The sequence below is a fragment of the Wyeomyia smithii genome, chromosome 3 (genome assembly GCF_029784165.1).
Source record: "Wyeomyia smithii strain HCP4-BCI-WySm-NY-G18 chromosome 3, ASM2978416v1, whole genome shotgun sequence".
Taxonomy (NCBI): domain Eukaryota; kingdom Metazoa; phylum Arthropoda; class Insecta; order Diptera; family Culicidae; genus Wyeomyia; species Wyeomyia smithii.
Genome location: NC_073696.1, coordinates 6,476,796 through 6,493,849, shown reverse-complemented (window position 1 = coordinate 6,493,849; position 17,054 = coordinate 6,476,796). Strand labels below are relative to the sequence as shown.

At 41.0% G+C, this 17,054-nt stretch overlaps 1 protein-coding gene across 2 annotated transcripts in view; it reads right to left on the bottom strand.

The window, feature by feature from the left end:
• LOC129733177 (cGMP-dependent protein kinase, isozyme 1) overlaps positions 1–17,054 on the bottom strand; it is a 118,625-nt gene that overhangs the window by 11,232 nt on the left and 90,339 nt on the right. For both annotated transcript variants that reach the window (XM_055694802.1, XM_055694803.1), the window contains exons 6-10: positions 11,210–11,379; positions 10,984–11,086; positions 10,552–10,815; positions 10,029–10,480; positions 9,794–9,957 (exon numbers count right to left, since the gene is read on the bottom strand). In XM_055694802.1, coding sequence (XP_055550777.1) covers positions 9,794–9,957; positions 10,029–10,480; positions 10,552–10,815; positions 10,984–11,086; positions 11,210–11,379 — 1,153 coding nt within the window. The remainder of the gene's footprint in view (positions 1–9,793; positions 9,958–10,028; positions 10,481–10,551; positions 10,816–10,983; positions 11,087–11,209; positions 11,380–17,054) is intronic.

The following is a 17,054-nucleotide window of genomic DNA, read 5'->3' as shown; positions in this document are numbered from 1 at the left end:
CAGAAGGAAGCAAGAAAGCGCGAGAAAGCGAAGATTGTCAACGATTTGAAGATAAAGAGGGCGAAAATTTCGCAGCAGATCACTATGAAAGTAGTTGCCAACGTCTACGAACACCTAAAAACGATAAAGGAGAAATGTTTTTCATAGTTTTGTAACACTATTTTTGCAAGGCATAAAAAAGCAATTGAAAATTGATTTTTTCTCTTGTTTTGAAAAAAAAAAACAAAAAACACCGGGAAATTTTATTAATATCATCGGGAAAACCGGGAAAAAACCTGGAAATCGAACATTGATATTGAGTGGCCACCCTGCATTTATTATAATAACGTAAGTATTATTGGATTTGGTTTTCGAGGATATAGAGTTGATTGTGACTTTGACGCATTACGAGAAATTCTTGGTGCGTTTTCAACAAAAATGATATGCTTGTGAAATATTGTTTGCACAACAAAATACTACCGACTAATACTAATATCGCCAAATATATACGATATTCTTTCGAGTGTTGTTGAATATATTTCAAAAAATTGATTTCCTGGGGAGGCTGAAAGTAAAAATACGTATAGTCGCTGAGCAAACACCTTGATTCTGTCTGCAGGCTCTGTATATTTTGTAACAAAAAATTCCCTAATTACTGTGTTTAGTCCCACGTCACTATTTCATACAACCCTAGGGCTGTATACCTTGTAGTATTTAGCAAGCAGAAATCAATCGGTCATTCATTAGTACTAAAGTGTCATTCCCGGAATGGAATTACCCGGAAAATTTTATTTTCTCCGAGATTTCCTGATCCCGGAAAATATTTGATCTAATCCCGAAAAATATATTCTACAATGAAAATTATTGGAAAATCGAATTAAAATTACAAACCGGTTTAAAATTGTGTAACACTATTATCCTCCTTTCTCATTCTTTGATTCGTTATCTTATGTAAACAAACTTGGCCCTGAATAGTGTAAAACAATTCTTCCACAATTTGTCTATGAATATTAGGGTGGGGCAAAGTGATTGATTTTCCAGAACCAAGTTTTTTTGGTTCTTTTTGGGGCCCCAAACAACCTTAAACTTACTGAAAATCGATTGGTTTTGTCTCCGCTTGGCGCATTGCATTTTAAATTTGTATGAAACTTTATAAGAGAAAACCTGCTTTTTTGCAGTTACCTTTCTAAAAAGCTCGAAAATACTCTAATGATGCACTACATTATGTGAAAGTATAGTACTTTAGATGCCCAACAACTTTACAGAAGACACTGACGAGCTAGGATGTCCCTAAGAAGAGCTATAGCTGTTCAAAGTTGAGTATGACGATTTAAATGCAGAAAATCTTGTCTTCCGCCAACATTACCAATCTACCAGCGTCAGTAGGATTCCCATCAGAAGAAACCGGTCGTAAGGAGTTTATACATTCAGCTGGATCAAGCAACCAAATTTAAATTCTAGGCATGAGTAGAATCTACAACGTGTTTCAGAGGTTACTTCTGATGGAAATTTGACTGACGCCGCACAGTGGGACGAAGAGAGAAAAACTTTCTTATACAAAGTTGTTACATATGATAAAGCGCTCATGGAAAAAATATCAAAAATTAGGGTGACCAACATTTTCGATCCAATCAAGTATCTAACTTTTTTATCTTTGTAGATAGAAGAAAAATTTGTTCTACAATGTTATAGCTCCATTAATTTTAAGTAACTTTGTGAAAAAAGTTTTTCTCTATCTTTGAAAACAACCTATTTATATTGAAAAAACCTATTTTACGCTCTTACTTTTTTATTTCAAGTTTTATCTCAAAACTGTCTTTGAACGACTTTTAGAGCTTTTTTTTCGATGTATTTTATATTAAAAAATTCATAACTTTTAAACCAGTTGATCGATTTTCGATCTTTTTGAGTCAAATTAAAGGTAATTACGTCTAGTTGTAAGAAAAAATACCAAAACATAAATCTGGGTGCTTCTATATGCATAATGTAAAAAATTATTGAAATTTTCGTCTTGTTTTTAAATTGAATTTACTCAAATTTTAAAAATAACATATTTCTAAAAGTTCCTCCATTTATAGAGTCAATTATGCCCTTCAAAATGAGACCAAGAGATATTTTTTATGTTTGCCCCAAAATAAATGACATACAAATGAAAAACGCATATTTTTTGATGAAAAATATTAATAACTTTGAGTAAAATTGAGATATTTACGATGTCAGCATTGCAAATTGTTTCTCTTAAAAAGCTCTAAAAGTCGTTCAAAGACAGTTTTGAGATGAAACTTGAAATAAAAAAGTTAGAGCGTAAAATATGTTTTTTTAATATAAATAGGTTGTTTTCAAAGATAGAGAAAAACTTTTTTTCACAAAGATACTTAAAATTAATGGAGCAATAACATTGTAGAACAAAATTCTCTTCTATCTACAAAGATAAAAAAGTTAGATACTTGATTGCATCGAAAATGTTGGTCACCCTAAGTTTTGATAATTTTTCAATGAGCGCTTTATCATATGTAACAACTTTGTAGAATAAAACTTTCACGTCAGAGCACACTTATCAACTGGCAGACCTCGTGGGATAAGGGAGAATTGGGAATTGGGTGGCTACACAGCATCATCCCCAAGGTATCCACCAAACCTTGGTTTTGGGGGTTGGATGTAGGACGAGACTTCATTCGCGTGATGTCCCGGACTATGTCCAACCACTACGGGTTAGACGCAAATCTACTGCGCATTGGGCTCACGAACAGCAATCATTGCGTTTGTGGCTTGGGGTATCATGACATTGAACACGTAGTTTGGGTGTGTGCTGAATTCCGTGACGCCAGATCCCTACTTTTGGACTCCCTCAGGGCCCGAGGAATACTACCCTACGTCCCTGTTCGTGATATCCTGGCTCAGCGACACATAACATACATGAAGCTGATTTATGGCTATTTGAAAAACACCTGAGTGCCCATCTAACAACAAACCGAACCACTGATTAAAAAAAAAACCATACTAGTTTTAGTTTTAGCTCGTAGTCGGCAGCGAGGGTAAAAAATTTGCCTTTAGTTTATAAGATACGCTAGAAATAAGAGTTTTCTGGCTCCGGTAAACATTTTTTGTATTGTGCCGTGTCAAATAAACGTTATGTAAAAAGAAAAAAAAACTTTGTAGAAGAAAGTTTTTCTCTAAAATGTTGTTATAGAGCTCTAGACCCAAATTTCCCCCTAAGTTTGGTTTCTGGACCATTGTGCATTGGTGTTTGTGACGAAACGCATGGTTTTAGCGTTTCGATGTCTTCTAGAAAGTTTCTTAGTTTTATGAGTACTTTGTTTGAGTGCTGAAATTTTTTGTTTAAGGGGGTATACACCAAAATAAAACAAAATAATTATTTTATTTCTTGATGAGCTTGGTAACTTAATTAACTTGGTAATTCCAGGAAAGTTACAATTTAATTTCCAAAAAAATACTATGAATTCCCTTCGATTCCAGTACGACGGGGACGGGACACGAGGCATATGGACGCTAGGCATATGGATGGTAGGCATAGTATGCTAGGCATACAGACGCGAGGCATAATGGATGTGAGGCATAATGGATACGAGGCATACTGCCACAAGGCATAACGGACGCGAGGCCGAATGGACGCGAGGCCGAATGAACGCGAGGCCGAATGGACGCGAGGCCGAATAGACGCGAGGCCGAATGGACGCGAGGCCGATTGGACGCGAGGCCGAATGGACGCGAGGCCGAATGGACGCGAGGCCAAATGCGATGTTGTACGATCGCATGATATCCAATTATGTAGTTCAGGTGTTATTATATTCCTAAAGAGTTTAAGTTGGGTATAATACCTTTCTTGAAATCATGCGGCGAAGACGCATAATCGAGGGCAAGGAAACGTGGTTTCCGCAGTCCGAGCCGGCCGCCGACCCGCCGTCGGAAGCGGCGGCCTCTCGCACCCAAACGACTGATCTACTGGTTTGCTAGGTCTACTCAAACAGAGTTTTCTTCCCTTAGTTAAGTCCGAACGAGCGGTAGCGAGTAAGGACAGCATTCGCTCGGACAGCGAGTCGGCCGAAGGCCGCGAGTGTATTGCTTTTCAAATGACACTTTGAAGCGAAATACATGTTATCGAATGCTGTGTTGATGATGACGGTAATAACACATTCCATATCACTTCCCCTTGGCCTTGTGTCCTAGCGTTTATTCGGCCTCGCGTCCATTCGGCCTCGCGTCCATATGCCTCGTGTCCGTATGCCTCCCGTCAATTATGCCTAGCGTACTATGCCTCGCGTCCGTATGCCTCGCGTCTGTATGCTTAACGGGGTGTCATCCAGTACGACATATATACACAATTGGAGGGAATAAGTATCTGAATAAAACGAAACTCAAAGTAGCTGCCAATATTTGCCTTTCCGCAAGTTATGTTCTTATGAAAATTGAGTCAAAAATTGCAAAAACAGATATAACTCCTCTTAATTAAGAGATAGCGATACGCTTTCTTCTAAGAAAAATGTGACAATTAAGCTTAGTTTAAAGTTTGTAGAATCCTCAAACAATGGCAGAATTAAGATAAGAGCGTTAACACCCAAAAACACAATTCAAAGGGGTGCATCAATTTTATACCTTATAACTTTGTCAAGTTAAAGATAGAATTTTCTAATCTTTTTTTTTTCCTGTATGGGCTTCCTCACTGCAACCAGAATCGTAGATCTATTGTGAGATATGCCTGGGTGTCTGCTGTATCCCGCACTTCTGTTAATAGCAATACCTCTATTGAGAAGTGGCATGCTTATTATTATTGTTCATCAGTGCTTGTGTGTAATGTGCTACTCTTCCTTTACACGCTCACTGTTCTACTATACCGATACTCGTTCCTCTTGCCAAATATCACCAATTATAATTCCCTGGAGAAGTTTCGTCGTGCGTCCTTCTGGCCAGTTTTATTGATAAGAGGGACTTATTTTTTTGTTAAGAGGAAGTCACGCAAAGGTTTTTTGTAGATTTCAGCGTAAAGGAAGGGTAACTGGTGTGGGGAGCCTGAGAATAAACCCATGCTTAAGTCCCTTTTTTGACATCGGATGGCCTGGTTCTACTAAGATTCGAACCCACGACCATCCGCTTGACAAAGCGGACTCTGTAACCTTGCAGCTACGCAGCTCCTCACCTTCTAATCTTCTACAAACTTGCTCAAAATAGCTAGTTCTACAATGTATTAGAAGAAAGTTACCAAGTTTATCAAGAAATAAAAAAATGTGCCGTGTCAAAAAAAAAAACTTTGTAGAAGAAAGTTTTTCTCTAAAATGTTGCCAAATGCTGTGTGAACAAAAATAAAAATGTTAAAAGTTTTTTTTTCGAAGACTTATGAATGTGAATAAATTGTTAGGGGCCATTCAATAGTTACGTAAGCAAATAGGGGGGAGGGGGGTGTGTTATTTTCTTACGCTGTCTTACAGGTGAGGGGGAGGGTGAATTGATTATCTTACGTAAGAAAAACATTGTTCAAATAACCATGTTCATGACAGTGTGAAGGGTAAAATTCATAAAAAGAAAATTACGGAAGGACGATTAACTGGAATTAAAACGAAAAATTGTGCTTGCTTCAGGATGATAAAACTATAATAAAAATCTATATAGAGTATAAATAGTAAGATCTTACTAGGGGGAGGGGGGGTATCAAAAAATCTTACGATGTCTTACAAGGGGGGGAGGGGGTTTTGAAAAAGCGGAAAATATGCTTACGTAATTATTGAACGGCCCCTTAGGCTTGAATTTTAAAACAATCAAAGCATTGAATAAACCTAAAAAAATCCAACATTTGAAACAGAAAATCCATTATAAATTACAAACACTTCTTCCTCGATTTCGTTGGGTTTCTTCGACGGGAAGACAAAACGAATCATCCAGGAAAGCAGCCGAGAGGGTACGCCAAAAAAACAGTTTTGAATTCAGAGTACGAAGAGCCAGGTGCGGGGAGTTGGATGGTCAGGTGTCGACGGCTGAAGGGTTCAAACAACGTGACGAGGGGGATGAAAAATATCGAGAAGGTGATTTGTGACGACAACGAAATCAAGCGACGGATAGAAACCCACTAATCACTTCACGGGGCCTACACGCGTGGATACAATTATTACCAAATAAAACCAAAAAAAAACTTTTTGTTACTATAAAAGCTGACCGCCGTGAGCCGTCTTTTCTAGATGGCTTATCTCATGAGTGGAAGGGGATGCACCGGCCACCTTTTCAGAATTAGTTATGAACCCTACATTCTATTTTCAACTGTATATTTTTGCCACAGACTTTCAAAAACTTGATGCAACATTCCGTTGTATATTCTGAAACAGTAACTGCGCGCGTTTATTCATTATCAGTACTTTTTCTGTGGGAAACCAACACCCGCTGAATGGTCAAATAAGGGAATAACGGTCGTTTAAACATAACTAGCGAGTGAGAGAGCAGAGGATAGAGTTTTTCTTTTCCCAGTCGATAATCGGACAAATGAATTGTTTCTCTACGATGCTTTTCGGAAGGGTAGAATTCAGTTGGAATGTTCTAGCTAGTATACCGTGGGGTCGCTCAACTCCCACGTACGGAACCTAATGGTTTCTTCAGTAGATATAACATCACAGGATCCGGCAGGAGTCCTGGGCAGAATCCTGCAACCAGTCGATAAATCGACGAAATGGTTTTATGAGCGCAACCCTATTTGGTCGGTATATCGGGCGAATGATAAGCTGAACGCACCTGGTTCAGTGTGATTTTTTTGTGAAATTTTCGATGGGACACCGTGAAGAAGTATTGCATGGACAACAGCAACTGTATGTTTCATCGTTGTAAACATAAGTGAACCGGCTTGGACTAGTTTGGTTTTCTGTAGGTGATCATTGGGGGTGTTGCTATTTACGCCAAGGAAACAGTATCATTCAATATTCTATCAAACAAAATTTGTAGACAAAAATCATGTTTAGAATGTAAAAGACAAAGGGCCACTTTTGTTTCCCGGAAAGCTGTATTGATCAAATGCATCAGCTACTAGGGTAGAGAACGGCTTAAGCAGTAGCGCATGTTTTAATCAGTAGAAGAAAACAGGCCTCAAACTCCTGCATCTTGATCAATATCGACAATTTCAATGATGGAAACGAAATTTTGATTGTCTAGCTGTCTTACGAATATAAGAAATGATTGATGATTGTTGAAGTTTGCTAACTTAGTTTTACAATCTGAAAGTTAGTTTTTGTTAGAAATACCATCACTGGAAGTTTTGCCGCTAAGTAACATAAACCAGCAATATTTAAACTATGTTTCGCGTTGCGATTTGTTTAGCAGCTATTTACCAAAAACCTAAATTAATCCACCTAGCGGTCAGACTGAGCCTTTCTCATTCAAACTTCTTATTTGTAAAAATAGATTGACATGAATGCTTAAATCCAATAAAGGTATTTCCACTTTTTGGATTTTAAAATATTGAAGTTGTTATTAAGGTATAAAATATGAAATTTGACGTAATGTTAGTGCTTAAGAAATAGCGAAATAAAAGAAATGATTCTAAATTTTGAACAATTTAACCACGAGCGATGCGGGAACGTTTAGATAGTACGATACCGCATTTAAATCATGTTGAGGCCAAAAATATTGATCAAAGCAAAGTGTGTTATTTGTAAGTTTGAGAGATGACTCGTTTGTATGACACTAGTTATGTTCAAATAAGTCGTGTAATACTTGAGATAATAGACTTTCATTGTTTTACCAATTAAAACATTACGGTTGCTTAAGTTTGATTACAATCAAATGAAAAGGTAACGTATAGGGCAGCCAAACTTTGAAACCACGTGTTCAAACATAATTCATCAGCTAACCCTTAACTAGCACGTTCATCTGATATCAATATTGTTCAAATCGGTTGTGTAGTGTCTAAGATAATGAAGTTTCGTGATTTTCACATTTCGATGCATTACAGACGAAGTTACAGTCCGATTACAGCAAAATTCAATAAGGTGTTATGAAGCAGCTAGACCTTTCATTAGATACTAATTCTGTGGAAATCGGTGCAACCATCTCTGAGAAAAGTGAGTGAGTCCGAGTAGTCTTAGTAATATGTTTCTTTTCATAGCTGGACTTCACATTTTTAAACATAACAGGCAAAGTAATAATTCGTTTGCAAAAAAAAAATCATTAGTCTTATGGGGCAACAAGACCTTCCATATGACACTAATTTTATGGAAATCGGTCCAGCCCGTTTATTTGAAACCAATTTTGTTAAAATCGGTTGTGTAGTTTCTGAGATATTGATGTTTTGTGATTTTTACATTTTGATACATAACCTCTAAACTAGAAATCAGATTACAATAAAATTCAATAAGGTCTTATAGGGCAACTAGACTTTTCATTTGCAATTAATTTCATTGCAGCAACCTAAGCGGAAAATAGACTCTTCAGTTGACACCAAGATAGAAAGAATCGGTCAGACCATCTCTGAGATGAGTGAGTGCGAAAGGGAGGTGCACATACACACGTACACACCCACACACAAACATATACACCAATACATGCATATATGCAGAAAATGCTCGATTCGTTGAACTGAGTTGAGTAGTATATAACATTCGGCCATTTCAATCATTTTTCTACCTTTTAATTAGCCAGTGATCGTTAGGAGAAAGTCAATATGTTTACTTTTATTATGTGATTTCACATTTCTATGAACAACGGACACAGTTACAATCCGATTGCAATGAAATTCAATAGCAACCTATGGGGCAACTAGACCTTTCATTTGACACTAATTTTGTGAAAATCGGTTAAGCCATCACTGAGAAAAATGAGTGAGTTTGAACAACCTCAGGATTACTTTTCTTTACATAGCTTTTGAACCATATGTTCAATCATAACGAAATTCAAAAGTTAAGGGTTCTGGGGACAGTCCAATCATTTGAAACCAGTTTTATTGAAATCGGTTGTGTGGTTTCCGAGATATTGATGTTTCGTGATTTTTACATTTTGATACATAACCTCTAAACTAAAAATCCGATTACAATGAAATTCAATAGCAACCTATGGCGCAACTAGACCTTTCATTTGCAATTAATTTTATGAAAATCGGTCCAGCCATCTCTGAGAAAAATGAGTGAGAAAAAAAAGTTGCACATACACACACATACATACATACATACAGAAAATGCTCAGTTCGTCGAAGGAAGTCGAGTGGTATATGTAATTCGGCCATTGGGACCACTTTTATACCTTCGGTTTTTCCAGTGATTGCTATACCATTCTAGGAGAAAGGCAAAAATGTATCCCTTTTTTGTCTCCGATAAACTGAACACAGTTAAATTCAGTTGAAGAACAATCAGTATCAGGTGTCAAAAATATTTCAATTTTAATGATATCTCACAACAAAGTAAAGAAAAATGTTTTTTTGAAAGTTTGCCGAAAAACCGAGTCCGATCAACAAAATACTCTAATGTTGGTCGACAAAAGCGAAAAAAGTGCTGCTCAAAACTCGAAATAGCTGCCCTAGAAATATTATAGATTTTGAGAGTTCACATAGTAATTGCTCGCTGGGTCGCTTCAACGTTGTGTTTACGAAAAAACTCATTTAAGTCTGTGAAAAAATGTTGGTGATTAGAGGTACCAAAACTTACAGGAAAGGCCAAAAACCTATAATTTGTTTTTAAGTTGAGCTTTAGAGCCACACTTGTGTTGACCAGTGAAACAAAAAATATTTTCTTCCCCTTGTAGGAGCCTATGACCACTGCTACCATTAGTTAGATATATTGTGGTAACAACAAACAAAAAATATTATGAGAACTAATAAAAATATACTCACATTCCTGTCAGCAACTCATGGATCAAAACGCCTAGCGCCCAGTAGTCCACCGAACGGTCGTGACCTTTATTCAACACAATCTCCGGCGCCACGTATTCCGGTGTCCCGCAAAACGTCCACGTCTTACTACTGTATCCAATAAATTTCGCAAATCCAAAATCAACCTAAAAATATATGTTAACGACCATCACAGAACCATCACTCAACAAAGTAAATTTGCTTCTCATTTACTCACCAACTTCACGTATCCCTTCGAATCGAGCAGAAGATTCTCCGGCTTCAGATCGCGATAGACAATGCCTCTGGCATGCAAAAACTCGAACGCTTTCAGCACACAGCCCACGATAAACTTTGTCGTTCCGTCATCGAAGTACGACCGATCCCGCAGAATTGTCCACACTTCACCACCCAGACAGGCTTCCAGCAGCATGTAGACACACTTATCATCCCGGTAGGTTCGATACAAACGACAAATAAACGGACTTTGGCAGGCCAGCATTATTTTCCGCTCGCTATAGACGTGCTCCTGCTGTCGAGTGTCGATGATATGTTTTTTCTTCATACACTTAAGGGCGTACACCTGAACCGTTCCGTTACGTTCCAACTTGACCAGTTCCACTCGCCCAAAGCCACCCACTCCGAGTGTCCCCACCACGTCCAGATGCGACATCTCCACGTCCATCAATTCTGTTCAAGAGAAAACAAACAACTGTTCGTTAATTTAACCACCAAAGTGGCAAACATTTGCAGCTCCTTACCGGGTTTCATCGCGTCCAGCGCGGGCGGATTGTTTTTCAGATTGCGGAATGCCAGCACCCGTTCTGCATCGCCATAGTCCTTCTCGTGCAACTCGCACAGATCCCCGATATGCTTGGTGAAGGACTCTCTGTCCAGCGTGAGGCACTCCACACCCGGGGACATGGCGATTATGTTGGCCGTCCGTTTGTCCTCCTTGATGAGAGCCTTCTCGCCAAAGTACTCCCCCCGGCCGAGTATTCGTATCTCCTCCTCGGTGGAGCGCCCTTCAGAGGTGGGAAAGAAGAAGAGTAAAAATGAGACGTAAGGATTAAAGAACGCGGACAGAAGCAACAAAACGTGATTAATTGCACCTTGGCACTGACTGACTTGCACAGTTTCACTAATGAGGCGGTGCTGTAAGCACACACAAATTGGTAATCCGGTGCACTTACCCGGCAAACGCTGCGTGACCTTCACCGTGCCCTGACTGATTAGGAAGAATGTATCGCCCGCGGCTCCCTGACGGATGATGTACGCTCCGGCGGGGTAGAATTCCTTTTGCAATTAGAAGAAAGACTGTTGTTTGTTTCGTGTTCCAAAATAGTCACAAAAGAAATCTTATAAAAAATAATGCGAAACGAAAAAGTATGACATAATAAACAAACATGATTTACTTACCACCTCGAGCACATCGGCAATCTTGGTAAGTACATCGTTGCTAAGATTCTTGAGCAGTGGCACCGAACGTAGAAAACTGACGTTTTCCTCTATTCGCTGCATACCGGTTCTCATCATTATCTGTTGAAAAACCCGTCGATCCAGTACCCACACCCGGGAATCACAAATCACTGGTGAAAAAGTAAAACGTCTCATTAAAAACTTTATGTTTCAAAATCATTCAAATCATTCTGTGCCGAACACGCATCAGTATCGGACGTGTGATCGGTGATCGCTCCGATAGAATATAAAACAAAAGACGTGTGAACAAGTGTTGGCATTGTTTGCCTGGTCGAGTAAAATAAATCCGAGTTCAAGGTCGCGCGTTTCGCATCGTGACAACCAGCTGGTGCGTAAGCCGATTTGGCTGCTGGCTGAATTGTGCTACAGCAGTGGACGAGACACAAAAGAGGAAAAAGAAGAAGCCATCAGTTGACAGTGAGATGTATCGCTGTGTGGAGTGATCTCACACCTGGCTCGCTGCTGGTGGCTGTTTGGTGCTGCTGTATTGGTGCTGCTGGCTGTAACGGCTGCAACTTCGAACGATCGGACAACCAACCTTACTGGAAGGGAGAAGTAAAAAGGTACGTGCTCTTGTCGGCGCTAGTGCGCTAGACTTAGCGGGATGGATGTAGATCCCGCGCCTCCCGTGCCACCATCCCCGAACCCCCCTGACCCTGACCCTTCTGTTACCCCCTCCCCTGTTCATTCTTCAGTCCCCCCTCGCCCCAGGCTTTACCCAGACGGAGCCCAGGGCAGCTATACTGTTTATTTTCGGCCAAAGGCGGGACCGAAATCGAAACAGTTGAACCTCTTGCAGATTTCTAAAGACCTGAAGAAGGAGTACAAGGGCGTGACCGAAATTTCCAAGGTCCGGCCTAACAAGCTCCGTGTCGTGGTCAGTAACCTGAAAGAGGCCAACGATATAGCTTGCTCTGAGCTCTTCACACGCGAGTATCGCGTTTACATACCCGCACGAGACGTGGAGATCGACGGTGTCATAGCCGATTCGAGTCTGTCCGTCGAGTGTATACTGGCAAGTGCCAAAGGGTGCTTTAAAAACAAAACCTATCCCGATGTAAAGGTGCTCGACTGCAAGCAATTGCGGTCAGCATCGATCATCGGTGGCAAAACACTATACACCCCGTCAGACTCGTTTCGAGTTACGTTCGCCGGGTCAGCGCTACCAAGCCACGTCTCGATCCACCGGGTTCGTCTCCCTGTGCGATTATATGTGCCTCGCGTCATGAACTGCCTGAATTGTAAGCAGTTAGGCCACACCGCCGCCTACTGCTGCAATAAGGCACGTTGTGGCAAGTGTTGGGAGAATCGTGCGGATGATTCCTTCAGTAAAAATGCTGAAAAATGCATTCACTGTGGGGAGAGTCAGCATGAGCTCTCGACATGTGCGGTGTACATGCAGCGCAGGGATAAAATAAAGAGGTCTCTCAAAAAGCGTTCGAAGCGTTCTTACACTGAGATGCTGAAGAAGACCGTTACCACTTCTTCCATTACATCAAACCCTTACGATCTGTTGTCCTCTGATGAAACCGATTCTGACGATTTACCAGCGGGAACATCTTACGCCAATCCTGGGGAGTCTAGAAAGAGGAAAAATATTTCCTCTCCTAAACTTCCCAGAAAAGGTCCTAAGATTTCTCAAAGTGAAATGAAAGTTACAAGCAAACCAAACAGTGCTGCGGAAAAACCGAAGCAAACTCCTCCTGGGCTTGCAAATTTAAAGTCCCAGAAGGAGTTCCCAGCACTGCCAGGAACATGTAAAACCCCAGTTGTTCCTTTTGCACATCCAGTTGATGAAACAAACTCTGGATTAGTGAAATTTTCTGACATTGTGGACTGGATTTTTGAAACTTTCAATGTACCCGATCCAATTAAAATTTTTCTTACAGCATTTCTCCCAACAGTTAGATCGTTTTTGAAGCAGTTGACTGCCCAATGGCCCCTCCTTGCAGCGATTGTATCCTTCGATGCCTAATTCAACTGCGTATATGAAGGATTCTATCTCTGTCTTACAGTGGAATTGTAGAAGTATTTAACCAAAAATTGATTCGTTTAAAGTTTTGATAAATAAAAACAAATGCGATGCATTTTCCCTTTGTGAAACTTGGCTTACTTCAAATAGTGATCTCAACTTCCATGATTTTAATATTATTCGCCTTGATCGAGACCCCCCTTATGGAGGAGTACTTTTAGGGATTAAAAAGTGCTATTCTTTCTATCGTATTAACCTCCCCTCGATTCCAGGCATCGAAGTTGTCGCATGTCAAATGACAATACAAGGTAAAGAGCTTTGTATTGCCTCAATATATATTCCTCCCAGAGCACAGGTTGGGCAACGGCTGCTCTTTGTATTAGTAGAACTTCTTCCCTCGCCACGTTTGATTTTGGGAGACTTCAACTCTCATGGCGTGGCTTGGGGTTCCCCTTACAATGATAACCGCTCCTCTTTAATCTATAACCTTTGCGATGACTTCGACATGACTATTTTAAACAACGGCGAAATAACACGTATCCCGAAACCTCCAGCGCGCCCAAGCGCTTTGGATCTATCCTTATGTTCGACGTCGCTACGGTTGGATTGCACATGGAAGGTGATCCTCGATCCCCACTGTAGCGACCATTTGCCTATTCTTATTTCAATTAATAACGGGTCAACTCGCATGCGACCAGTTGACATTCCGTATGACCTCACACGGAATGTCGATTGGAAGTTATACGAGGAAATGATTTCAAAAGCGGTCGATTCGATTCAACATCATCCACCACTTGAAGAATACAACCTCCTCGCGGGCTTGATTCTCGACGCCGCGTTGCAAGCCCAAACGAAGAAACATCCCGGCGTAACGATTAAAGAACTGCCTCCCACTCCGTGGTGGGACCAAGAGTGCTCCGATGTCTATACGCAAAGATCCGACGCGTTTTTGGCCTACCAGAAGGGAGGTATACCTGGCGACTATTTACGGTATTCGGAGCTTGATACCAAGCTTAAAAGCTTGGCTAAAGCAGAGAAACGCGGATATTGGCGTCGGTTCGTGAACGAGACGTCGAGGGAGACATCGATGAGCACTCTTTGGAACACAGCCCGAAGAATGCGGAATCGCGTAACGGTCAACGAAAGCGAGGAGTCTTCAAGTAGGTGGATATTTGATTTTGCCAGGAAAGTATGTCCGGACTCTGTTCCTGAGCAAAACATTGTTCGCGATGCGTCTCCGGGCCACGACGCGATAGAATCACCTTTTACGATGGCAGAATTTTCAGTTGCCCTCCTTTCCTGTAACAATAACGCGCCTGGGTTAGATAGAATCAAATTCAACTTGTTGAAGAATCTACCCGGCAATGCCAAGAGGCGCTTGTTGAGCTTGTTCAATAAGTTCCTGGAGCAAAACATTGTACCGCAGGATTGGAGGCAAGTGAAGGTGATCGCCATCCAAAAACCAGGGAAGCCAGCTTCTGATCACAGCTCTTATAGGCCGATTGCAATGCTATCCTGTATCCGGAAATTGATGGAAAAAATGATACTCCGTCGTTTAGACCATTGGGTCGAATCAAATGGTCTACTATCAGATACTCAATTTGGCTTCCGCCGTGCCAAAGGGACGAATGATTGTCTTGCGTTGCTTTCAACAGATATTCAGCTGGCGTATGCTCGCAAAGAACAAATGGCGTCTGCGTTCTTGGACATTAAGGGGGCTTTTGATTCCGTTTCTATTGACATTCTTTCGGGTAAACTTCACCGACAAAGATTTTCTCCAATTTTGAACAATTTTTTGCACAATTTGTTGTCCGAAAAGCACATGCATTTCACGCATGGCGATTTGGCAACTTTTCGCATTAGCTACATGGGTCTTCCCCAGGGCTCATGTTTAAGCCCCCTTCTTTACAACTTTTATATAAATGACATCGACGAATGTCTGGCAAATTCATGCACGATAAGACAACTTGCAGACGACAGTGTAATCTCTGTTACAGGAGCCAAAGCTGCCGATTTGCAAGGACCATTGCAAGATACCTTGGACAATTTGTCTGCTTGGGCTTTACAGCTAGGTATCGAATTCTCTCCGGAGAAGACTGAGATAGTAGTTTTTTCTAGGAAGCATGAACCTGCTCAGCTTCAAACACAATTAATGGGTAAAACGATTTCTCAGGTTTTGGTACACAAATATCTTGGTATCTGGTTCGACTCTAAAGGCACCTGGGGTTTTCACGTGAGGTATCTGATGAAAAAATGTCAACAAAGAGTTAATTTTCTTCGTACAATAACCGGACAATGGTGGGGAGCCCACCCAGGAGACCTTATAAGGCTTTACCAAACAACGATATTGTCTGTTATTGAATACGGGTGTTTCTGATTCCGCTCCGCAGCAAACACACATTTGATCAAACTGGAGCGAATACAATATCGTTGTTTGCGTATCGCCTTGGGTTGCATGCAGTCGACCCATACGATGAGTTTGGAGGTCTTAGCCGGAGTTCTACCGTTGAAAAACCGCTTCTGGAGCCTGTATTCTCGTATTCTTATCAAATGTGAGGTCTTGAACCGTCCCGTGATTGAAAATTTTGAAAGGTTAATCGAACCTAATTCTCAAAGCCGTTTTATGACATTGTATCTCAATCACATGTCCCAAAATATTAACCCTTCTTCGATATTCCAAATCGTGTCGACTTATCAAATACTTCTGATTCTACTGTGTTTTTCGATACATCCATGATAGAAGAAACTTGTGGAATCCCGGATCATTTACGCGTGCAGCAGATCCCCAAAATTTTTTCCAATAAATATCGAAACATCAACTGCGACAATATGTACTACACTGACGGATCACTTCTTGATGGGTCCACTGGCTTCGGTATTTTCAGTAACAATTTAACCGTCTCCCATAAGCTCGATAATCCTGCTTCTGTTTACGTCGCAGAATTGGCTGCAATTAAGTACACCCTAGGGATTATCGAAAAAATGCCCACGGACCATTATTTCATCTTTACGGACAGTCTCAGTTCCATTGAGGCTCTCCGATCGATGAAAGATGTTAAGCACTCTCCGTATTTCCTGGGGAAAATACGGGAACATCTGAGTGCTTATCCGAAAAATCTACTCAGATTACCTTAGCGTGGGTCCCTTCTCACTGCTCGATACCGGGCAATGAGAAAGCGGACTCTTTGGCTAAGGTGGGCGCAACAAACGGTGATATTTATGAAAGACCAATTGCCTTTAATGAATTTTTCGCATTTGTACGTCAGAATACGATCATCAGTTGGCAAAATTCTTGGACCAAGGGGGAACTGGGAAGGTGGTTACATTCCATAATCCCCAAGGTATCGACGAACCCGTGGTTCAAGGGGTTGGATGTAGGTCGGGATTTCATTTGCGTGATGTCCCGGCTTATGTCCAATCACTATAGATTTGACGCGCATCTCCGTCGTGTTGGGCTCGGGGAAAGTGGTATCTGTGCCTGTGGTGAAGGTTATCACGACATAGAGCACGTTGTTTGGTCATGCCCTGTATACCGTGACGCCAGGTCTAAATTAATAGCTTCCCTGCAGGCCGAAAGTAGGCAGCCGGCTGTTCCTGTTCGTGATGTCTTGGCGAGCCGTGACCTATCCTACATGTCCCTTATATACGTTTTCCTGAAATCCATCCACGCCCCAGTTTAATCCTATTCCCTTCCGCCTACATCCAACCAAACGACAAGAACACGATAAGACCCCGGATCCGGAAACAGCAACTAGACCCGCACGATACTCTCAGGTCCCGAGGGAGACAACCCAATATGCCAGTCCGTAATAT